This window comes from Cydia amplana, chromosome 10 (assembly GCF_948474715.1).
Source record: "Cydia amplana chromosome 10, ilCydAmpl1.1, whole genome shotgun sequence".
Classification (NCBI taxonomy): domain Eukaryota; kingdom Metazoa; phylum Arthropoda; class Insecta; order Lepidoptera; family Tortricidae; genus Cydia; species Cydia amplana.
Window position 1 is genome coordinate 10,449,172 of NC_086078.1, and position 26,879 is coordinate 10,476,050.

General features: G+C 36.1%; 1 protein-coding gene across 1 annotated transcript in view; it reads left to right on the forward strand.

Moving 5' to 3' along the window:
- The first annotated feature begins 10,927 nt into the window (after positions 1 to 10,927).
- Positions 10,928 to 26,879, forward strand: part of LOC134651684 (uncharacterized) — a 34,993-nt gene continuing 19,041 nt past the window's right edge. Inside the window, exons 1-2 of the mRNA XM_063506785.1 lie at positions 10,928 to 11,006; positions 13,224 to 13,430. Coding sequence (XP_063362855.1) covers positions 10,928 to 11,006; positions 13,224 to 13,430 — 286 coding nt within the window. The remainder of the gene's footprint in view (positions 11,007 to 13,223; positions 13,431 to 26,879) is intronic.

A 26,879-nucleotide genomic window follows, 5' to 3' on the forward strand; every position in this document is an offset into this window, starting at 1 on the left:
CTGACGGCGAAGTTCACCAACTCGATATGATACGCTTGCGGTAAAGGTTGCAATTTTTTAAATTGTGTTAAGATTTTATTTATGATTAGGTCGGGTCTTCCGAATCGTAGCTCTAGTGCGTCTAGGATGGCGCGTGGTGAGGTATCGGTCGTAAATAAAGACGAGACCGTTTCTTTAGCTTCACCACGGAGACATTTCTCTAATCTCGCGATATTTTCAGTATCACTATAGTTGCATAACTTCGTGGATTGTTCGTATGATTTTTTAAATTGAATCCACTCGAGCGATTCACCAGAAAATAACGGTAAGTCCTTAGACGTGGCTAATCGAGATAAAAGCCGAGTATTAGCACTTTGAGTTGTAGTAGCTAGTTTTTCCATTGCTTGTGCTAGGGTTTGAAGTGAGCTGGGTCCGGGGTTCGGTTCTTGCCAAGGGGTCGCGAGAACGCGTTCGTCTTGATCGTCTTGGCGACTTTTCTCGAGCCACTGTTCCACTTTTTGAGATGTTTCGGACAAAATAGATCGTTGTTCTCCACTGCAACGGGACTTCTGAGAATATTCTTCATCCAGCTTAGCGAGTTCAGCGTCTAGCTTTTTATCTATTAACTCTTTCTCGATCCTAGCTTTAGCTTCGGCGGCGTCTAACTGTAATTGTTTTCTTTTTGCCTGTAGTGAAGACATCGAAGTTTTATTTGAAGTATTAGATCGGTGATAACCATGTTCAGTTTCAGTTTTGATGCTACCCTCTTTCGCGGTGGGCTGAATCTGCAAACTGAGTGCCTTCGCGTTGAACTGGCTCGCGTGATCCATAAATTCTTCTTCTTTGGAGTTCTTTGGGCATGGCACTTCACTCTGAGCATCCGTGGCATGTTTCAACTTCTCTCTTTCGAGAGCACCCCGCGTTTTAACCATTGTGTGCGGAGGCGTGTGGAACATTCCTTTGCGTCCTGACATCCGTGCTCCTCTGAATCCGGTTCGAAGGACCATGTGTAGCCGACGATTGCAGCCACAGGTGGAGAGGAGCGAAATAAGAACAACTAGGGATACTTTTTGACGTAAGTGTTAGAGCGCATGGACATGCGTGTATCGCTCGGAAGCGTATAGGGAACTGACGTTGATTGGTCGATAGCCGAGGCTCGTTGCACACATATGCATGCTCTCGCGCACACTTTATTAACACATAGAAAACAGCAGTGGTAAGCAAGGTAAGTACCTACATATTATTTTTATAATATTTAACTAAAATGTATATTAATTACTAAGTTTTATGTTTCAGGTTACTCATTTCAGGTCCAGTACATTGCGTCGTCTACAACTTCGTTAGCCCGTAAAATGTATTAAAACTGCCTCCCATCACCTTCCTCTTAGTAGTCTCTTGCTAAACAGCTACCACTATTGAATCCTCTTAAGGGATAAATTCAAGGTTAAAAAGTTACCCGCGTCTTTACCTAGGTTTTATAATAAAATATCATACATGAAAAGTTCAACATTTATTAGTTAAAATTACAAATAAAAATTAAAATAATAAATTTAAAAAAGACAAAACGCTTCGTGTCGTTCCTGGTGCAAAAGTGCCCATGATGCTCGCAGCATTGCCACGCTGGATCACCAGGGACAGCCTTTGCACGAGGAACGACTAGAAGTGGGGGCCTTCCCCTTTCTGTCTGAGTCGACGTCATAAGCGCGTGTGAAGCGCTTCGCATCGGCTCCCCAGCAACCCGCCGTTTCGACTGCGAAAGGGACGATTATGTTCAACGTTTAATTATATTATTTAATACCAGTAAATAAAAAGCAATTAATCTGTCAGCTCCCACGGCTCATATATGAGCCAGAACGCTTATGGTGACGTCATATCGTGGGATTCGACAGGTTAAGGCCTCCAGAGACCAAGGCCGGATTTGAACCGACTTCAGCCATGAATGCTGAGGAACTTGAATTGATCTGCGCTGGCCTTCCTCAATGTTTTTGTATGACATTAATTGTTTTAATGAAGTGACAAGCGAATTAACTACCAACAACACAATTAAAAGACCGCTTAAAATTAAGCGTATAACAAAATAAACGTCTCTTTTTAAAAGCCATTAGCAAAATTAATTGTCGGAGTGTAAAAAGTAGAACCGCAACATGGCTGAACAATTTATCTTGTCAAGCTTGTGTCGTATAAATCAGTATGAGTGCGTCGCATTACACCGCATTATGGCTCGTTTATACGCGGCGATGTAGGCGGGATGTTCCGTCGGTATCATTGCGTTTGTATCGTCATATTATACCCATAATGCCCAAAAAGGTTGTTTACCCATAAGTTATTGATATGCGAGTGTTTTTTTATTAATGTTAGGATATTTTTTGGCTTATCATGCTGGAGCGTCTGTAAAGGGGCCTACTGTAAGTAAGTCCGGCGGACTGATAATCAGTGGGCCCCTTAATACATTTTGCGTATTTGAACTTGCGGCGCGTTTTTACCGCCTGTCGTGTCATTCATCACTTTCGCACTTACATACTTGTCATAACGTGACAGGCGATATGAATGCGACCATGCTACCGCCACTGCTGGCTTCCAAAACGAGCAAGGAATAAAAAGAAACATAAATATTAAATAAAGAATATAACCCACATAAAGTTTGTATTGTTTAATTGTTGTCCGGTTTCCTTATCACATTAAATAAAGTGACCTCTATCTCCCTCTCAATTTGCCCTTCGTCAAAAACCCGTTTTGCGAGTTAGGTATTTTGTATATTTTTTTTATCGATAAGTTTCGATGCGCAAGTGAAATGCTATTATCATACTTCACGAGCGCCGCTTTGACAAATAATATTATTCCTTATCGCATGATACCACTCTGGCTTGTCGCAAAAGACACCTTTTGTATGTATAAATGGACTTCCGATGTTGGGTAAATATTTTCGTACATTTTCTATGTCAATAAAATCAGCTCGGTAAGCAAATGCAGCCGGGAGCATTCTATATGGGATGAAAAATAGACTGTCGGAAGCGGGAAGATATGAAATTTATGAAGTGCATTGCCGACATATGAACTAATAGCTCACGAGGTCACGGATTCAAAGCTCTATCCGGTACCAAAAAACCATGAGGCTATTTTCACCAAGGACCTATACATGTATATGTTTAGTAAAATTCTTCGCCGAAATACAATTATCATCTTGTGACTGATACTCATTGACCTATTCTAGTCTTGCTAGAAAAATCTGCTACAATTATATTCTTTGAAATTATAAATCCTTCATTTAAATTCTATTATTTTACGCTTCTCACGTAATTATTTTATAATTACATGAGAAGGGTACCTTATTTCATTGCATAATATACTCATAATACAGTTTAGAAACCTAATTTTCTAAATAATAAGTTATAAATGGATTGGAACTAAATTCTAAATGAAAATCATAACATTCATAATAAGGGCCACACTAGTTTATTAACCATGTGTTTTAGTGGAAAAGTTCTAACGAACACGAACGATAACAAATAAATTCGCGATAAACCCGGTGTTAATGTTTTAATAAAGTTCAAACGAACCACGAAAACGATAGCAATGCATAATTTAGTCCTATCAGGCTGTCTAGCATAACTCCGCGCGACTCCATACTTGAAGTATGAACTCGCGCGCGAGAACTGATCTCACACAGTTTTAACTTGTGAGAGTCGATTGAGAAACTAAAAAAAACTTTAACTGAGCTAATTTTACTGCCTATATTTGGGACTTAGTCCGTACGGGGCACACATTTTTTTTGCATTAGCATTTGAGTTCATGCTAGACCGTCAGGATTGAAAATAAAAGTCAGACGTACCTACAGCAAACTTTGAATACGCGTCAATGAATGCCGGTGGCGCCTGTCTGTAATTCGGCCATGTTTTCGTCGTTGTCGTTTTTTGACAGTCGTCGAAGTAATTTGTGTACAACAATGCCCAAATTGACAAGGCTTGGTTTTACGGGGATCTCTTTTACTTCCAAACCCTGGGTGTGTATTGATCTCGTTCCATTTCACTGAAATGTATTTGAAATAAATTAATTTACGTTGTATTGCAGTTTATTCAGTCATAGTAAGAAATAAAGGTCCCTATGACAAAAGTACTGGACACTAGTGGACACTGGAGTGTTACTTTACACGACTTACATTACATGTACCGTGGCATTTCTGTTTTAAGGTTGTAGGTACCTAAAACATTTGTGTTAGAATTAGGAATTTTTATATTATTTTCACTCATTATTACGAGCTTTTTCGATTTTAACTCACAAAAAATGTCCCCAATTTTTTTGGTTCATTTGGTTACGTTTTCAATACAAACTTCTATGACCGTAACAAAACGAACAAAAATTGTATGAAAGTTTGTACCGGTCATAGATTTGACCTTGTTTTGATATGACGAAACTCCTGCGTAGGTTGCGCATCAATCACCAAGACCAGGCGTGGCTCACTCCGCGATTTCGTCGCTTTGCTACAGGTAGCTAAAAGTACATCCGTTCCGCCCCAATTTTGGGGAAAGCCATAAGCCGCGCGTGGCGCTGTCGCCACCTAGCGGCCATATCTGTGCTGATCGTAACATGCGCGTTTTGTTAGAGAGTGAGTCTTCTGTACTTAGTACTATTATTTATTCTGTGCCAAGACCATCGTCAAGGTAGTATCAAAACAAGTTCAAAATCGTAACATATGGATATCAGAATCGTCCCCCATGTCGTCTTTGACACTTCCGACATTTCGGTTGAAATATTATTTAGAAATACAAAACTGACCGCAAACATGCGAAGTTTGTTACCAATAATCTATTAATTAAGAAAAGGTAACCTACCATACAATATACAGTAGAACCCGCTTAATACGATCACGTTTAATACGATTTCCCGCATAATACGCCATTTTACGCCGGTACCTGCACTTTAGGCCTGTTTTCATAAAAGAATTCACGGTTAATACGACTCGCGACCCGCTTAATACGCCATCTAAATGTTACTAACTTATGTATGCGGGTGAAAAAAATGGGGACTAGCCATGCCGTAGGTACTAATATTACGCAAGGGGACGCGATTCTGGCGACACCTCCACTTGTCCAGATATGTTTGTAGCCCAAGCGATCAGAAAATTGGTCCGCACATCAATTTTATGCATTCGGAAGTCGGGAAAGTGGGAGGGTCGTGCGTCGCGCCCGTAGGTCGCATCGCATCACGCCCGGAACCAGTGTTGGCTGATGTTTTCTTAAAAAGTTAACTGTTACGCACCATCTGTACGTTTGTGTTATTGACATAACCGTCGGTCGTATTGTTATGCTATTCGCCGTTACCTAACTGTTTTTAATGTGTTTATTACCTCCTTTAAAGTTTTTGGTTAATATCTTTTTTGTCGGGTCCTTATCGGTCTGAGAATGCGATGCCATCTGCTTGACCGCCTAATGTTGATTTATCATCTTTGTTGGGTCTTCCATTGTAAATAAACAAATGACATGAAATAATACAAAAAAGAATTTCACGTTTAATACGATTTCCCGTTTAAGACGCTTTTTTTACTAGGTCCCTTCAGAATCGTCTTAAGCGGGTTTTACTGTAGTTAAGCCTGTTCTAAAAAGTAGCTGTTTTGCAGATGCGATTTCGCTGCTTGAATTTGAAATAAATTCAAGTTGAGTTATTGTCGAATACAGGTTCTCGCTACAAGGTTATTAATGGCTTTAAGCACGGTTTTAACAGATAAGCCCTTTTAACTTTTTGTTACAAAGCCTACTTATTCCCGGAGCCTAATCCATCATGGATGCCAGAACCTCCCAAACGTTAACTGGACCGATATGAAATTAAATGATTACAAACTTTTCTGTTGAAGTTTGCAAACTGCGAACAATTTTGTGTTTCAATTAAAATGTATTACACATTAATAAATAAATGATTTATTCGATTATTGAGCAAGATATAGTTTCGTCGTATTACTGACATTTTATATAGTTTTTCAGTAATAAGAAGACAATTTATAGTTTTGAAATTAAGGTATTCCACCAAGGAGCTTTACCATTTGTGTCGTACTCTATTTTAAATAAACTGGAATTAATCACATAAACTTAATCCCAATGTTTCAAACGTGATGTTACGTTCTTAAAGAAGGGATGTAATGTTACACACACAGGAGAGAGCATCGAGTACATAACGTCATGTCCTCTGTATGTTTAACCTCAAAATTAAATTTATTTACTTAATAGAGGAAAAGAAGACGTTTGGAGACATTCAAAAGAAATCACTGAGTAGTTAGGTTACGTTATATTTTTTATTTAGTTCAAATAGAAGTCATAAAAATAAATTATTTTAAGATATTTGTAGCTTGATATAAATGTATACTTTGTGTTCCTAAATAAAGAGTTTATTTTTAAACATTTCTAGTAGGTAAGTACTTATTGAAATAAATATTTATTTTACTTAACAGTCATCATGACAGTGATGATGATTCTTCCAAATGAATTTATGGGAAAAATTGTTCGGGAATTGAACATTTTCGCCTTCTTAGTAAACCGTATTGTCATTTTCCATTATGAGCAAATATTGACAGCGCGATAAAATATCATCCTGCACGATTGCAGCAGTAAGAAATGATAAATGATGCCCACGGAAGACACACACGCAAAAAATTCATTATTCAAATTGAACAAAATGGAAATGCTGAGCTAAAGTAAATACGGTGGCGAGTGTGGCCGAGTGGTATTTAATTGTTTCATATTTTCATTATCAACTTTATGAAAATGGTAAAGAATACACAAGCAATGTGATTTTTACTTCGATGGCCGAAAAACAATGTGTTGGCTTATATTTTTCAGGTCGCAGGGCGTATTTGTATGCGGACGAATTTTATTCTAAATTGCACTAATACGTAATATGTAATAGCGTTTAGAGATCGGAATGGAAACTTATTGACATGAACTACAAAGCCCTAATTTTACAATAATTTAAATTAATATTAATTTTTTATCTTTTTCTTGTATCCTTCCATTTTTACACGACTGCCCAAAAAAAAGAGTGTATTGTTTTCAGCGTTCATGTTTGTATGTATATATGTATGTGAGTTTCTTTATTCCACGATAACTTCAGAATGCCTTAACCGATTTAGATGTATGATATATCATTAGAATCCTTACGTCATCCCGGGTGACATAGGCTATGTGACGTGATTACAAAATAAATATGGCGGACTTAATACGCCATATTACGCAACCTTAAGAAAAAAAAATCTTGTAAACCCATCGAGTAGGGCATCAAAATGAAGCGCTTTGAAAGACGATCAATAATATATATACAATATGAGGGTTTAAGTCCAATTTTAAGATTAGATTAGATTAGATTAGATTATTTATTTCATGAAATAAATTACAGTACAACTTTGCCTAAGCCAAAATTATAAGAATTTACATCACAATCGTCAAAAACTAAAAACTAACATGCATGAATTCCATAAACCATTATATAATTTAATATTATATCTCCCAAAAAGGATCGTCAGGGTAGTAATTCACAATAAATATAAATATGAAATATATGTCAATTTTTCATTATAAAGAGTAATTACCATAAAATATTTAATAACAGAAATATGTCAGTTGAATAAGGCAATAAAATGTATATTATGCAAAAGTAAGATCCATAAATTCCTTAACAGAGTACATAGGGTTATTCAATAAAAGGTTTCTGAGTTTGCGCCTAAATGTTTCGTCCGATGTTTCAGATTTTAAATCAGCGGGTAGATGTTCATAGACCTTTGGTCCTATTACGCGTGGGTTCTTTGTCGCTAGTGCCGTCCGATGCGAGATCATTCTTAATCGGGGTGGCCGGCGAGATTGTATTTCAGGCGCTCTCGTTTGTTCGTACATATTTATATTGTCTCGCACAAACATGATCACCTCGAACAAGTACTGGGAATAATGGCTCATGATCCCCTGTGAAACAAAAATGTCTCTGCAAGAGTGTCTACTATTCACCCCGACGACCGTACGCAGTGCTCGCTTCTGTATTATCAGCACTCTTTTGGCATCCGTGGAGTTACCCCAAATTAGAGTGCCATAAGACATCAGTGAGTGAAAGTGCGCAAAATATACCTGGCGCAGCATGTCGTCTGAGATTAAAAGTTTCAGTCTTCGCAACGCATACACTGCACCACTCAACCTATTGCAGAGCTTATCAATATGGATCTTCCAATTTAATTGAGTATCAAGTGTGAATCCTAAAAAACGAGACTCATCACACATGGGCATAGGGAAGCTCTCCACACATGGTGGCATTGTATTGAGACTTCGACTTGAAAATAACATAATATTTGACTTAGTGACATTTAAGAGCAGCCCATTTACTGAGAACCAATGCTGCAGCTGCCTACATGCTTCATTAATTTTACCACAAAGCTGTTCAAAGGTAGGCGCGCTGACTATGACAGTTGTGTCATCAGCAAATAAAACCGAGAGACCGGAAGTGATATTTGACGGAAGATCGTTCACAAAAATTAAAAATAGGGTATTTCCTAAAGCAGAACCTTGGGGAATTCCCACACCTACGGAGCCGGTGTCTGATTTTAGTATTTTGCCATTAGACAGTACTTTCACTATCTGCTTTCGGTTTGACAAAAAGGAAGTAAATAGTTTATGGGTGTTATTTTGAATACCATAGTGAAGCATTTTATTCAATAGTAATTTGTGACTAATGACATCAAAAGCCTTGGATAAGTCACAAAAAATGCCTGCCATCTTGTTTTTCTCATCCATCCCAGTAACAATGTGATCAAAAATTTCCTGTGCAGCACTGGTTGTCGACATATGTCTTCGGTACGCATATTGATTTTTAGTCAGTAGACAATTTTTCTCCAAGTGTGACATCAGGTGAGAAGACATGATGGCCTCTATTATTTTTGATAAGGTTGGTACAATAGATATTGGCCTATAGTTATTAACATCCCATTTATCCCCTTTTCCTTTGTAAACTGGGCATACACGGGTATTTTTTAATATATCTGGGTATACACCTATACGAAACATTTCATTGACCAACACAACCAATATATCGGACACTATAGGCCAAACAGACAGAACAATATTCAGTGACATATCATACGAGTCAACAGTTTTTCGTGTCTTTAGCATGGTCCTTATGACACTATCTAGCAGTTCGCGAGTTACCGTAGGTAAGGTGAATATCGGCACATGCAAATATCTAATGTAATTATTTAAATAACTTAACGAGTGCGACTCATCACATTGTATAACATAGTTAGATGCTACTGAAATAAAATGCCTGTTAAGAAAGTAAAGAAAGTTAAGAAAGTAAGAATTTACAAAATATATTAAGAAAAGCTAATCTCATAAAACCAAATATTATCCTATTGTTGGGATATTAAAAGGAAGTGGTTTGACCGCTGATCATAAAAAAAAATATTATACATAGGTATTATATTAGTCATATTTTACTTGTTTTGAAACCAAGCCATGTTCTAAATTGCGCTAAGGGAATAGAAAAGTGTAAATAAGTTCTTTGTAGAGAGTCTGAGATTGTAGAGTCCATCTTCAGATACAACTCTGTACCGACTTTGACGGAACAAAGTGTGAAAGTGTCATTATAACCGTATATTTTTATACGTATTTTTTATATAAAGCCCGAGATACACTTGTAAGTTTTACTTACGTAAGTAGGGACAAAGCGATTTGCTAGAATGATATAATGATATTCATCTCTCATTCTGTAGTATAGCTGTGTCCGTACGTAGTACGTACGTAAGTAAAACTTAAGACAGATGGGCTCTTCCTGCAACTTCCCCGAGTATTTTAATTACGAAGGCCGAAGGCCGAACTCCGCATAGGGCCAACGGTCCGAAGCGTAAGGCAGGTGCGTGCTTCCTGTAACTTCCCCAAGTATCCTAATTGCGAAGGCCGACGGCCAAGCTTCGCGTAGGGCCGAAGGCCCGGAGCGTAAGAAAGGTGCACGCTTTCTGCAGCTTCCCCAAGTATCTTAATTGCGAAGGCCGAAGGCCGAGCTTCGCGTAGGGCCGAAGGCCCGGAGCGTAAGAAAGCTGCACGCTTTCTGCAGCTTCCCCAAGTATCTTAATTGCGAAGGCCGAAAGCCAACTAATAGGAAATAATTATGTAGTTGCAGAGATATTAAGCCATATAGCACTTTTCAATACGTCTGGTTTTTGGGTCAGACCTAGTTAGGTTTTTAAGCATGTTTTGTGATGAAATCTCCTTGAAGAAACTAAATTGTCTTAAATCATAAAAAATGTGTTTGGTTTGTATGGTCACTAAAATGTATAAAATAAAATATTATTAATTAAAAATTAAAAAACACGACTGCAGTTAAAAAGCGAACTGAAAAGCTAGAAATAATTTTTAGTTATGTTAGGTACTCAACTTAATGAATGTAAAATAGAATATAAGTGTTCAGTCAGGATAATAAACAGCAATCGGAAAAGTTTAGGCTCATTTAGGATCGTGACTGTACCTGCATCCCCGACTGCAATCGAAATAAAATATGCAGCTACAGTCACGATCCTAAATGAGCCTAAACTTTTCCGATTGCTGTTTATTATCCTGACTGAACACTTATATTCTATTTTACATTCATTAAGTTCAGTACCTAACATAACTAAAAATTATTTCTAGCTTTTCAGTTCGCTTTTTAACTGCAGTCGTGTTTTTTAATTTTTTCTCTATCTTTTTTTAAATTCCATTACAAGCATTATTTCCTGACCAGCAGGTTAGGTCGGTTACTCTTGATATTTTTGTAAATAGAAGCCTAACTTTAACGTAGGTACATACCTACCTACCTACTTATAACCAACTGGCAACCGATTACACACAATTAATCCCAAGATCCACTAAATAATTAATGTAAGATGGTTGATTTCATTATTCACTATAATCTACACACAGTGTGACCCCTTGTTTACTACTTATGGATCATCATGGTCCTTTTATGCATCGAATATCCAAACGTGACGGATTTATCCAAACCGCCTAAAGGATGGTTCAAATTAGGATCTCGTAAACATAAAAAGAAATAAGTGGGCATTCGCGTGGACTATAAATTTCTGGTGTCATAAAAACGAAAACGGGGAAGCAATAAAATCTGTCAACTTAAGTAATGCCATCGTGTTTTAGGCTTATCTCCTGCAGCCGGGACAAATCTTCGGCCCTACTAATATTACTAAGACCGTTTTCTATGAGTGAAAAGAAACGTTTGGTTTAAATAGAAATATTTTAAAAAACCGGAAGGTTTTCATAAGAATGACGACAATGCTAAAAAATATAAACATTTTTGAGGATTTTAGTGCAGTTTACATAGGATGGATGTATAGTATATTGAATGCAAATAAAGAAATGAAATGAAATGATATGGAGTTTAAAATAAGCTTAGTTTTTGGTTTCAAAAGTGGAAATGTTTGTTTCCGTTGTTATATTTTAATACGTATACCTACATATTTGAACTTCAATAGGTAAGCATCATTCGTTCAAGTAAATAATAACCGTAATTCGCATCACAGCAGCAATTTTACGTCCAACTTAGCAAATTAACAAACTGGAATCGAATGCAAGCGTCCTGGCATGTGAAGTAAATTTCAATTGTACTCCGTTCAGTAAATTGAATCTTCTAAACGCGTCCCAACAATGTGCTGCCATTGTTGGCAAACAGTTGTAAATCAATAGTTGTCGTACTCGTCCCACACTTCATTATAATTCCGTTGCTGTAGCGGTCTGATTAATTCATACCACTTGAGGAAAGTATGAAGATTATTATGCAAAGCTCATTCAGTTTAAGTGGCAGAAGTTTTGGCAGGAGTCTTATATTATGCACATTATATTTACCCGCGCACCGCCCACCCACAGACTTACCCTATGCAGCGTGGTATAGTTTGTAGCTTTCTAATAGAGCCCGACGGTTAATCCTATTGTCTATTGTTAAGTAACACCGCACGTGCTACTTACCTGCAAAAAAGGGTCTTAATTATTCTATTTGGCACCTGAGCGCGGGCTAGTCCAATGCTCAAAAAACCAGTGTAGGTGCGCTCTCCGATAACGCATCTCGATGACACATTTTAGACTGGTTCTGTAGCATTCGACTCGCCGGCACTCAGTATTTCGGTTACTGAGTTGAACGGACCACACACATATTTATCCATTAGTCCATTTTGAATCTTATTGCGATTTCCATAGGAGTTGTAATTCAATTACCTGGGTAAAGTGAACGAACGATTTTTTATGCAGATGGTTGTGGCACGTGGCACGAGCGGTTTTACTTAACAATAGACAATAGTATTAGCCGTCGGGCTCTATTAGAAAGCTACAAACTATACGTATACTGTACGTAACGTAAATGATTTCAAAAATCAAAAGTAGGTACAAATCAACTATATTTATTTATTCATTTAAATTTTATTGCACAAAAGAAAAACTTATCGTACAAAAGGCGGACTTAATTCCAAAAGAATTCTCTACCAGACAACCTGAAGGCAAAGCAGAGAGATTGTGAGCGGTGCAACTGCTACTAGTACTAACAAAATATAAACCGCAAAGCTAAATTAAAAAAATAACATACAAATATGCAAGTCCATCAAAATATATACGATACATATAATATAAATACATATACCTAATATATAACTAAAACTAAAACTGTAAGATAAAAACTACAGTAAACCTATTTTTATTGAATGTACATCCAGGTCTGTAACCCGGTTTCACATGATTGTTACGAAAGATTTTTAGAATCTCACATGCTCTCACACAAAAAATCGACACATTTAGATGTAGCAACTAATGCAGATTCCGCATAGTATAGAGTTACGGGAATTCTAATATCGTTTGAACTATCAAGAAGGGGTGTAAAACCACATTAATAAAGAACAAAATATATGGCGGGCCACGAGAAAACAGCGACGAAATAAAGAGATAGGACTCGCGTAGGATATAAACGTTTTACGTCAGTTAACTTAACTCTAAAATATATATAAAAAATTTTGCTCGTGACGTCACTCGACTATATAACTAGCTATTTTATACTAAGAGCCGAAAACTTTTTTTAATATGATGTAAGGTTATGGGTCTTTCCTGTGGACATCTTAAAATCCACTTCATAACTGTGAACTTCAAAGCCAAATTTTCTTGCTGGGCCCAGGCATGTACAAACCTTCTACTTCTTAAAAGTTGTGTGATAAAATACTTACTAAAATATACCTAAACCATTAACTTCCATTTGCGCAGATACGCTGGCGGCGTCCTACATTTCAGCCACCAGCAAACAGGCCGGGGCGGCGGCTGACGCCCGAGAACGCTTCAAGGCGAATAAATATAGTTGTCTCGGCGCACACTACGAATTTGTAGCCGTTGGCGTCGAGACACTAGGTCCGTGGGGTAGGGGGGCTCGGGGGCTCCACAAGGCGCTCAGCAAACGCCTAAGGCAGGCCACAGGTGACCCTCGCGCAGGCAGCTTTCTCGCGCAAAGATTGGCCATAGCAATCCAGCGCGGGAACGCTGCCTGCGTGATGGGCACCTTACCAAAGGCCCAAAACTTTGATAGGCGTTTTTAATTTTTTAGCTTTAGTATTAGTTGTACTTAATTTTAGTTTTATATTCATTTTATAACACTTATTATGCAATAAATGAGTTATTTTGTTTAAAAAAAAAATTAACTTCCATTGTTTTCAGAAAAGTCGCCAGCTATCCCAAACGTTTTTGACTCTAAAATTTTACTGCTGTCAAAATTAAATTCATTAACAGAAAAAATATCCTAATTTAACATTGCACTTTAATTAATACAGCTACTCTTCGTCCGCATATTATACACAGTGTCTGTTTTTCCACCATATTTTTCTTACGGAACGATAGCATAAATAATACCTTTATTACTTTCGGTTGGCTTTAATAAGTCATCTAAATGGCATCTGAAATACTTAGATGAATCGAACGATACATTTCTTAAAGAAATAAATCATGAGGTACGTTTGAGATATTTAAATAAGGTCCTTAATACCCGGTTTTCGGAGCGAGTGATACTGGGAGCAATACGAGTAACATAATTCAACATGTAACAAAACGTAAAACAAAATATAATATATCACGCTTACTTGAAATGTATCGAACGGATTTGTATATTTATAATATAAGTACAGTGTTTTTTTAACTGCGTTAATTTCAAAGATACATATCTAAGTGTAAATTAATTTCTGTTTGACCCTCTGCGACTGATATGCGGTCTATCAGACACCGCCAAATAATTTATTTGTTGTTATGTCGGCGTACGGGCCGATATAGCTCTGTCTCGCTCGTTACCTTCCTCAAACGACTCGCGGCATCGGACAGTGATGCCCGAGCGGCAACGTGGTGCATGCACCGGAAGATATGAGCTGCGGGTGTCCCACAGACGTGAGCACAGCAATAAGATCTGGGTCTGACAGACCTCACCTCATAAAAATATATACTTGTTCATAGTAATTATGGTGTCTGTCAGACGTCACCTCACAAAAATATGAATGTTTCTAAAGTGTCTGAGAGACCTCACCACATAAATAATTATATTTTACATGGTTGATCGAGGAAAATCCTTTAAAATAAGTACCAACTTCAGGACTGATTAGTGCCTTATTCTGTCTTTAGATTTTCTTTAAATTTTTATTAGGTATAAATATAATTACTTGAAGTTGTTGATTGTTAAGATTTTTTCATTTTTTTATTAGCCTAAGTACAAATTGTAAGAAACTGTGATGTCATTAAAGTTTATTATATATATTTTTATGTATTACATTTTAAACCTATTTTACAATTGAATTTATTAAATTATAAATGGAATGATCGTTATATAAGACAATAGTTACCATTTCGCCATTCGTTTATTTTTAATGAATTATCGAAAATGACGTCACATCAGTAGAATCTCTCTAAAAAAATCACCACAGTTGCAGAGGGTTAAGTACCTACTTCATTATTTGTTATTTTACAAATGTCACATTATTTAAGATTTTTGAGAGAGAGTATATCTTTTAAATTGACGTGTCACATTTTTATTAATTTTTTTACATCAGATTAAATTATTTTGATTTTTTTAAAGAGAACATAATTATTGCTCCCAGTACCGACAGCCCGCTCCGAACTCATATAATATATAAGCCTATTACAGAAAGGCCCGCTGCTAAATTAATTCGTCAGTTTCAATTTTTGTCTCAATAAGTGAATCATGTTTTCCCCGTTTACATATAAATGAGGGCACATAATTATTTTCTTGGTAAAAACGTGATGTATCCTGTTTTTCGTTCGGGAAACTGCATGGATCAAATTCGGAGCTTCTATGTGGTTTCTCATTTTCTCTCACATAAGATAATTATTTGTAATCGAATATACCATACCTATTATTAGAATTAGATATTAGTATTAGGTATTAGTTTTAGTTCTGTAGGTAGTTTTAATTTTTGGAAGCGCTGGTGGCCTAGCGGTAAGAGCGTGCGACTTGCAATCCGGAGGTCGCGGGTTCGAACCCCGGCTCGTACCAATGAGTTTTTCGGAACTTATGTACGAAATATCATTTGATATTTACCAGTCGCTTTTCGGTGAAGGAAAACATCGTGAGGAAACCGGACTAATCCCAATACGGGCCTAGTTTACCCTCTGGGTTGGAAGGTCAGATGGCAGTCGCTTTCGTAAAACTACGCCCACGCCAATTACTGGGATTAGTTGCCAAGCGGACCCCAGGCTCCCATGAGCCGTGACAAAATGCCGGGACAACGCGAGGAAGATGATGAGGTAGTTTTAATTTTAGGTTACTTTTTATTGTAAGTTTGGTATTAATTATGTTTATAGTTTTAATAAAATACCTTACTATAGCTTTAAAAAAATAGATTAGTTACTTTCTTACTTTTTTACAGTTCGTTTTAATTGTGAAAAATAAAATATGTAAACTTTTAAACTTTTAAAAGTCCAAAAGTAAAGTTTTAATAAATTACTGAATACTGAGTCCTAATTTCTAGTACATTCTACTGGTTAGACTAGTTTATATTCGCAACCTATAATTAAAAGAGCGCTTCGAAACATATTAAACTTGTATGAACCTCCTATGCTATCGAAATCATTAAACTAATTTAATTAAAATATTCTGCCCACTATTGATTGACAAGCTCACCAACTGAGACAAATCTAATAACCCGTCAAACCTTAAATAACCTTAAATAAAATTGACATCCCTAAAAGATACTCTTAAAACACCTACTCTTCCCGCCAGTCAGTTAAAAAGGGACGCACCAAACGGTCGTAAAAGATAATTATAAGTATAATAATATTTTGAATAACCCTTACGACTGTAGCAACATTGCCGTACAAAACGGTATATTAAAACTTAATCCTTCGTAAATTAATGTTACATTTTGCACACCTACTATGGAAGTTAATAATTACCACATAATTTATGTTTTCTTAACATAACTTCACGACATGCCTGCGAGGAACTTGGCAATGAAATTAACTTTTGAAATAAAGGTGTGGAGAGTATCGTACGTGCTTGGTGTAAAGTTTAATACTATAAACATGGTTTCTAATTTTACATACCTAGGTGGTTTCTTGCACACACAACACAACTTTTTCGTTAGCTGGACATAATATATGCCACTCTAGTTAATAATGTACCTAAAACACGGAAGATATTTCGATAAGTTAAAATTATCCCGCAGTCTAAATTGCCCCCTGCTACTTACATCAAATTGTGTAAAAATATTTTTTTAATATTAATATTACCAGAGAGGAAAATGGGAAGTACGTTTTATGGAAAAACGGTCCTCCACTTAAGAACAGGTACACAAAATGTATATGAATAGGCTACAAAATAATACACAAGTAGCTCAATACTTAGCCGATTTCCAAAATTTCATAATTCAAGCAAAATGTCTACCTACTTAAAGGATTATGAAACTTGTACAAGTTTGAGTTTCACCGTCTTTCCGACATCTTTTTCCCATTTTTATTCCCAGGAGGAAAAATGTTTTCTAAAGACCCCCTAATTGCAAAGTTTTGGTCCCTTTAGAGATACCTAGTTATACGTTATGATTATGTTTAACTACTGCCAAAGAAGGCCAAGTATTTTTACTTAAGTGTGTAATTCCAATTAGTGAAGAGTCATTAGTGAAGAGTTTCGTTTTAAGGGAAAAAATATATTTAACAATTGGTAGTGATGCACAGTGGGATCCTTAAGACTTTAATTAAGAGAAATGTTCTGCTGTTCATTGGACCCTTAAAATTCAATACAATACGGTATTCTATTAGGCGGAGAACGATCGTAAACACGACAATATTCCAATCATGAAACGCCATTTACTGCCGACTCAAATTATTCAACAAGTAACTTCCAACTGTTTGGCTGACATGAATAAAATACGGTTTTTAACTTTTTCTAAGTGTTATTGTCTTTAGAGCTTCGCTGCTTTAGCGACGTTGATTCAATAAAATTATTATTGCAGTATCATTGGCCTAAATTGGAGTATTACGCGCGTGAGAAATCAATTTTCTTTCAATTTTACGGCATCATTCGGTAGTTGAGATTTTATTCTATAGTCAGGAGTCGCACGAAGGTTTTAGGGGAACGTTTCCCAAATTCATTCAGTTTTCTGATCAGATAGCCCGAGGACGCTGACAAATGATCAGCCGAATGAAACGGTCGGCGCGTCCGTGCGAACGTTGTTTTCCAATCTTCCCAATAAATCTACTTCGAAAAACTCAAATTAATCTTACTTAGGGATGTTTTGTTGTCGTACGTAATGCACGGTTTAATTATCGGATTAAATAGGTAACTACCCTGACATATCAGGAAAACAATATATTACCGCTAAAATGCAGTGTAATTAATTGTAATAAATAATATTGATTCTCATGCTCGTAAAGATAGTATTTAAGCTAAAATGCCTATTTAAAGCTTAATACTTAATCATACGTCAGAATTGATGCTAGGCTCAGCTGTTACCTACACGTTATGTTGAAATATAAAATAATACAATTATTTAAAAAAAAGAGCGGTGAACAAGCCAGTTGATGTGACCGGTGTGGTGATATTTCGCTTTGTTCAATTTTATATAACTTAAAATAATGTGTTTGGTTTGGGATCAAAGAAACAACGGCAGCTATGTCAAGGGATCATGCCGCGGGCAGAGCTACTTATATATGGATGATAACATATCCCTTTTTATACTTTAGAGGAAATTATGTAGGTATAGCTCTACCTACGTAAATTCCTGTACCTATATTTTAATTTTAATTATGTATGATATACCTAAGGCTGAATGTATTCTTAACAAAACAGTAAAGTTTTAGACAGGAAAACCCACTTGGATTAAGTCCTAAAATGTTTCTCCGATCCGGGGGCGGATAAGACTACCATTGACATCGACCGCAATCTATGGAACGTGCTCTATACAGCATATTCCTTGGCACAGGATGTGGGAATATATTTTTAGAGTTTGTGAAAACTTATCCAACGGAGGAAACTAACAATATATAAGTACTTGAAATATTATTATACTTTTGTATATTTAGCAAGTTAGGTACTAGGCAAGACGTATAACTGGGTACGTTACAAATCGGATCGCAACATTTACAGCGCAAATTACGTATTAGAGACAAGTAAAATTTAAAAACTGGACGTCTCCATATTGAATGACATTCTTCATTATTGCTGTCGACGTATCATTTTAGTTGCTTCTGTTTCATATACATATTATAACTCTGTTTATTTCAACTTTGACAGAAGACGACGGAATTCAATTTGGTGTGAAACGCTACAAAAATTATGTAGGGTTAAAAACTCTACTCGTATATAATATTGTCATTCGATAGTCAGTACACTACGTAAGTCGTATCACTATATTGATGTTCTCAGGCGCAGACATCAAATAAAAATTTAAATTTAAAAGAAAAATATTGATGGATAGTGAAATCCAGCATTTTTCAAATTCGCGGTTATACTGACGTACCTTTATCGCGAATAACATTGACAGTGTATTATGCCTGTAGTTATCTTTAGTTCCAAAAACAAAGTTGGTGAACACAAGGATTAAAACGCAAATTTGTATGAGACTGTCAGTTTATCATTTAAGTGTCTCTGGGGGTATCGATGCAGGAATCTATTCGGTTCGGATTTGTAACAGACCACATTCAGTATTGGATGAAATGAGCATTTCTGTGCGAAGCGCACATTACTTACATGCCAAGGGTTACCACGCGTCAGGGTGTATCCTTACATATAAGGGATTTCGCTCATTTGTCATAGCTGCGACCGGAATAATAGAAATGAGAGGATCAGCTATTTCTTGTCAGAAGAATAATGTCTTTCTGTTGTTTTTTGCCCGACGAGAACTGTGTGAAAACAGCAGATACTTATACATTCTTTAGAAGAAATGTTTTATTTAACACATTTTACTAATTAACATGATTATTTGGTAAATTCTGTCTTTAGATAGATAGATACTATAATAACAGTTTGATGTCCGATACTACCATACCTGACGGTTTTTTTTTTTTTCATAAAATTACGTTGAATTGGGCAGACTATAAATTAGCATGTTTGCCAATCGAATTACCATTTTAATATAATTTGGGAGTAAAAAATAATTTTGTCAATTGAAATCCATTGAAAGCACAATAAGACGCCATGAAAATACTGACATAAAAAGTTGATTCGCTCAAATATTTTTAGAAAGGTGGGGATATTTTTAAAATCAAAATTTCGGGATTTTAGAAAATAGTCTTTATACAAAGTCCAATGTACAACGTCCTTACTACTGAATGTATTTACCAGGACTTGGAAATTCAATAATCAGCTATTGACAAGATATTGGAAATTTGTATCTGGTATCCCTTTACACAATTCGCCGCCTGTAATCCTATCCACTTGAAACTTTGGCGTTGTTAGGAATATATTACATACTTGCTGCTTGTTATTAGTACAGAGTCGATTGTAAGGCTGACCAGGAATATTATGATCACACGCCATGTTGCCGAATTTCATTGGAACTCATACCCTATACAGATCAGATCATAATATATTACTGGTCAGGCTTTATATAAATAGGTACTTCATACCTTTAAACGAGCAATTCTTGTTTATTTATATATTTATTTATTTATATATATATATATATATATTTCGGGGATCTCGGAAACGGCTCTAACGATTTCCATGAAATTTACTATATGGGGGTTTTTGGGGGCGAAAAATCGATCTAGCTAGGTCTTATCTCTGGGAAAACGCGCTTTTTCTAGTTTTTATATGTTTTCCGAGCGAAGCTCGGTCACCCAGATATTAGGTATTTCATATATTATTAATTTTGAAAATATTCATTATAAAAATGATTTCTTGGTATGGTAAATATATATGTTATTGGATACAAACTGGGGTATAAACAAATATTATAATGATTAGTAACTTATTCAGTTTAGTATAGTAGGTAGGTATTAAGTGGACTAAGCCAGATGTCTAACTTCCTACCTCAGTTTATGTAGGCTCTTAAATATTGTTAATTTAATAAATAGGAAACAAGTAGAAATAAATACGTTACTTTAAAAATCAACATCTTTAACATCAATAGTTTGATGCAAATACACGTCCTTCAAACGCCTTATGCTAAATAACATTATTTATTATATTATTTGTACAGTCACCTGCAATAATATGTTACACAACGAAGGCCGCAAAAATATCGGACACGATCTTATTTGTAGAGCCATAAGAGCGTGTCACATATTTTTGCGGCCTTCGAAGAGTAACATATTATTGCAGGTGACTGTACACAATATTTCGCACAGTCATCTATAGTCATGTGATACCAACCTACATTTTTGCCTCATTTTAATAAAATAAGGTGCAAAAGCGTAAACATGTTTCTAATTGCATAATAATGAATTAATCTTACTGCATTTTACATTGTATATTCCAAATTCTCATATCATATCTCCCAGCAAGAGTTTCGTTGCGGTGCTATAAACGCTCCAGTTTTGCCACATTTTATTGTTTACCTAAAGTTTATTTGTACAATTAAATATACAATTTTGTAAACATTCTGTTGCACAGTGCGAACACAATAATATCAACTTTCATAGAGCGCCAGCGTTTAAGCACAAGCATTAGGAAGTAACTTTGGCGTAGGTAGATATAACTGCCTGAAAATTGTAATGTAATCTAAAAGTATTACAATTAGGTACAGTCAGCATCATTAGTAGCAGATGAAACATGAAACCGCCATAATTACGATGATGACTGTAGGTTAAAGATTTAATAAAAGTACTACCTACGTACACTGACAGTGTGTGCGTATCATTTCACGGCTACTACCGGTCATGATACGTGTTGTTACTTGACAAGCGAAACAAAGCGATAAGGACAAATTAAGTGTGGACAGAGCTATAATATTATAAGCGATCGCCACACATTTCCGCAAAGTATTGGATATGTCAGTGTCAAACAAGTGTCAAAATGACGCGTTTGTTTGAAGAAACGTCAATTTTTGACACTTGTTTGACACTGACATATCCATTCCATATCGTTTCAATCTCTAGTATTTGACGTATCTTAAAGTTCGAATATGGCTGTTAGAATCGTTTATGCCGGGAGTTGTTAATTATTCGTGAAATAGGTACTAACATTGCTGAAACTTTGCCTTACTAGATCCGTCGAAATAATATGCAGCAAACTCTGTAGGTGTGATGTTTGTGTTCACTGCAACTACGTATACAACTATACATTAGTTATAGTAGTTACAGTATACTTCAGTGTTTCTAAATTAGTCAGGAAGGTCTTTTTTGAGGTTTGTGGAATAATACATAATATATTATAATACAAACGGGTCACATATTCCTCGACATTTGTAATGCATGGAGCATAAACGAAGAACTTCAACGGGGCCTCTCGCGTTGGCGGACCACTTCGAGCTACAGCTTTTCGATACCTGCGGTTGTAGCATAGTCGCAATTTTATCACCTGTCACGTTCTAACAAATACGTAAGCACGAAAGTGACAGGCGATAAAAATCCTACCATGCTACCGCCTCTGCTCGACGCTCGGAGCGGGCGATGCGACAGAGGCTGGGTGGAGGCTTGCCTGACCCTCGTTTCAGTATTAGGGTCAACACACATTTCAGAAAAAGGCCACTTCTGTGCCGGCTAAATCAATGATGAACAATGTTTTACTTAAAATACGTGAGTGACCCATTTTAAAATATTTAAAAGGTATATAAATTGTCTCACGGAAGTTTTGTTACCTATATAAAACCAACTTCTTACACTTGCTAGAAATCATAAAATAGGTAAAATCATAAAAGTCCAATATTGTATGTTTGTATAATTAAATGTTTGTTACTCAATTATCTGATATTTAAGTAAAAAAGAATTGGGTTTTTGGGATACTTTACAGATAACTTTCGACGACCGATTTACCTACAGGACATTCTTTTATCGTAATAATCTTTTAAGAGATAACCCTTATATTGGACATTCTAATAAATACGTGGCTGAAAACCCATAATGTTTTGGAATATTTTTCTCAACCGCAAACATATCTGGACTTAAAAATTCGCACCAGTAACCACAAGCAAGATGCAAAGCGATACATTGCGACTAATATAAAGCTTTATAAAGTTGTAATATACCTCCAGTTGTTCAAGTAAAAGTACCAGTTTCATTTAGTAGTCCCGCAAGAAGATATTACATAAATATAATGGAACTCTGTTTCTACTTTAAATCTCGAAAACTACAGAAATTCTGTATTTTTTTTACGTATATAATCATGATACATACCTACTATTATCTGGGACTCAATTTACGGTTTGATAAATTTGCCCTGATACCGCAACCAAACCCGATGGTCGAATCAACTCACATTCAGTCAATCAACAATTATTCATAGATTCAGTTCGTATGTATGAAATAAAATTATACAAAATTGTATTTCATACATACAAGTACACAACTTCATAGAGACTCACTGGTCCGGAAACAAATACGACTCGAGTCGGCTTGATTGAAAAAAAGTGGCTGTGACATACGGACGGACAGACAGACGGACAGACGGACAGACAGACAGACAGACATGACGAATCTATAAGGGTTCCGTTTTTTGCCATTTGGCTACGGAACCCTAAAAAGCCAATGCGTATATACGATCTGTATAGAATAAGGTTAGAAATTGAGCGAAAAACTCCCCCCGTTCACAGCAAAAACTGAGGCTGTACGTTGATAGCTTCATATTTCATCGTATACGCAGGTCAGGCCCCGAAATCTTTTATTAATGCCCACATCAGGCCCTTTACTCTAGTCGCCTTTGCTGTCCTGTTGAGCTCTGATTCAGGATATGCTGGCTATATTTCAATGTATTGAAAGTAAGAATGAATGGTGTGTTTACCATAAAATAAGTCCTTACTTAAATTTGTGTTCAGGTTTATATTATAGCTTATTTAGTTCGCCCGTTTTAGTCCTCAATAGGTACCTACACGAAGTTTTGATAAAATAAAACACGGCAAAAACTGTGCACACTTTTTTATTGTAGGGAAGGGTGGCCTAAAGCGGATGAGATATCGGAGAGTGCCTAAAAGTTTTAAATTTTTCTTTGATTTTACAAAATATTTTTTTTCCATTCAACCTATCGAGTTACCTATCGAAATATAATAATTATTTATTACAAAATACGAAAGACTCAAACAACCCGTTTTGCCCTACCCTGAGCCTTAAGCAGGTAACGTACAAACGAGGAGAATCTAATTACAAAACTAATTTTAACACTTAGTGTCTGTATCTAACTTTCTAACCTATTTTTTTCATATTCATACTTCTATTTTTACACTAAATTTCACAATAAAACGGCGCCTACCCACTTCAGACTTCCCTACCAAATATTTGATACAAGTGCCATATTTAATACCTGCTGAAACGTTTAAGTACCTACTACTACGAAACAGTATATACTGTGGTGTTTCCTTATTGGTTAACTTTTCCTTTTTATGAATATGTTTCGTAAAAAGCTGTTTAATGATCCTTTAGAAAACTAGCCTAATTAGGTACAGTTTTATATCGGAAAATATTTTATACAGATTAAATATTTCCCGCAGTTGGAAATCAACTGCTTTTTAGGTCATTACCCGTATATAATTTCACTAGGTCCCAGGGCTGCCAGATCAAAGACTTGCATACGAAATTCGTATAATGGTTTTTTTTGTATCTATTACGTATAGGTGGTCAATCGGTATAATTGGATACGAAAAAAAAAACACCGATGTCAAATTACTGACAATACTTCAAAAACAGTGTGTCAATACTGTTATAAAATTTAATGGAACCGTACGTCAACGTCAGGGCTATAACTGCAAAAATCGAAGATCGCAAATTGCGGGCGTCCCTCTCTGTCACTCTTATTACGCCTTCATAGGAGTAAAAGCGAAAGACCCCCGCAATTTGCGATTTCGGCCTTCGCGGTAAGACCCCAGTTTTTCAAAATATCGATTTAATATTAATCATTTTTTTATTGTGTTCTCGTATAATGCAATCGAATTGCGTATTGCAGGCACTGGATCGTATAATCAAAAATTATGTACTGGCAGCCCTGCTAGCTCCACCGGTTTGAGACCACACTTCTTATTGTATCATCTCATACAAAGACGAGTTTAAACCAGGATCTTTTTTAAAAACCCAGTCTTTTCAAGTTTACGCTAACAAGCGGTCCTATTCCATTTTGTAAAATGTTATCGAGAGCTGTTCTTGGTATTTTTGTATTATTTTTGTGTTCGAAACTATGTACTGGACAGCTTTTTAAAATGCAAACAGTTGGATTTGAGACATGTAAGTATTTTACTAGATCCTAAGTACACACGCACTACCGCAGTAGGTAGGTATTGTTTACCTGACGAATGATTTTCTTGTAAAACGAAAACCTTTTTACTTAAATCAAATAGGGTGCAAATTTTCTAATTCGTATTTAAATTACGAGATGGGACCGTGTACGACTGTTACGCCACCAAGCATCCGCAAATCTAGGGTAATCCGCCAAATCGCTATTTACATCTTTTAAAAAAACAACTCCAAAACTCAAAATTTACTGAACGTATTTCATACGTTTTACTGAACAAATTTCACCGATCAATAGAGTGATTCTTGAGGAAGGTGTTGCAGTACTTGCAGTCGCTATCCGAAAATCACTTTAACGCAGAAAAAAACAACGCTGCGTCATGTTACGTTATAGAGGTTATTCATTTTCATTAAAATACATACAAATAAGATTGCGCAGCAAAAGTTAAGGTAGTACATATTAATTGTATTTAAGTGGTATATTTAATACATTTAAACCGTTTTAACACGCACGCAAATTGCAAATTGAGCGTTCAGATAAATTTGATTATTTTATTCATATAAATATGGAATCGTTAAGAATGAATATTTCATTAACTCAGACAAATATGAATGCACAATTTAAATTAATGGTTTACCATCAAATTGATATACCTACGCGTTTACCGCGATGTAAATTTCTCTCGGGATTTTGCTAAAATTTCACTGAGACAAAGTAGAACGGTAGAACGATGGTGAAAATGCTAAGATGATGCTAAAATATGATAAAACATACCAACTAATTAAATTTCTGAAATCTGTTATCGTTTCCCACTTGACCTTTTTCTTGTTCTTGACTAGGTCGTTGTTTAGTCTAGGTACGCTTTTTTTTAGTTTTCCGTAAAAAAGTTGTCCAGTTTTTTCTTCACTTTTGTTATTAAATAATTAGAAGACTATTACAGTCACTTAGGTAGGTACGTATGCAAGGAACAAACGGCATGCTTAGCTGTATAAAATTTTGTTTGATTGAATAAAATACCTACATCGAAACAGAAAGGACCTCGTACCTATATAGAGCTTTTATATTAATATTATTATTCTACATATTTAAGAAGCGCTGGTGGCCTAGCGGTAAGAGCGTGCGACTTGCAATCCGGAGGTCGCGGGTTCGAACCCTGGCTCGTACCAATGAGTTTTTCGGAACTTATGTACGAAATATCATTTGATATTAGGGCTTTTTCTAAAATAAATATCAAAAACCCGATTCTTTCAAATCTGGACATTCTTGGGCTCATTCTGCTCAGAATTTACAGCACTCTCCATCCTACCATTAAAAAAGATGTCCCAAAATGTCCATTCCATTACGTCACGTTTTTAGTATGAGAAAATTTTTCACTTGTATGTAACGTGACGTAGGTAGTGGAATGTACAATTTTCATACAAAATTTTGGGACAAATTTTTTTATCATCAGGATTGAATATGCTAGTGAATCTGAGTTGAAAGAACCCAAAAACACCAGGATCTGGGAGAATCGGGTTTTCAATATTTAATTTAGAAAACGCCCATTTACCAGTCGCTTTTCGGTGAAGGAAAACATCGTGAGGAAACCGGACTAATCCCAATACGGGCCTAGTTTACCTTCTGGGTTGGAAGGTCAGATGGCAGTCGCTTTCGTAAAAACTAGTGCCCACGCCAATTCCTGGGATTAGTTGCCAAGCGGACCCCAGGCTTCCATGAGCCGTGGCAAAATGCCGGGACAACGCGAGGAAGAAGAAGATTATTATTTTACATATTTAATTATTTAGTTTGTCAGTACACCGTACAACAGCGTTCATGCATAATTTGCCAATTTAATTCGCAGCCAACGTAGCTTAGTTGTTTTAATTTTTAACGCGCCATAAGTGTTCTGCACCAGTCCTGGCTGATTAAAAATGGAGGTCTTGGCGAGCTCATCTAGTTTATTTATTCGTGCACGGCTTGTGGCAAGATAGTTTGGGGAACCGACCTACGTCGCTAGTTAAAGGGGACTGACAGCTTCAAATTCGAAAATGGTTTGAAGATCAAAAAAGCTAATCGAA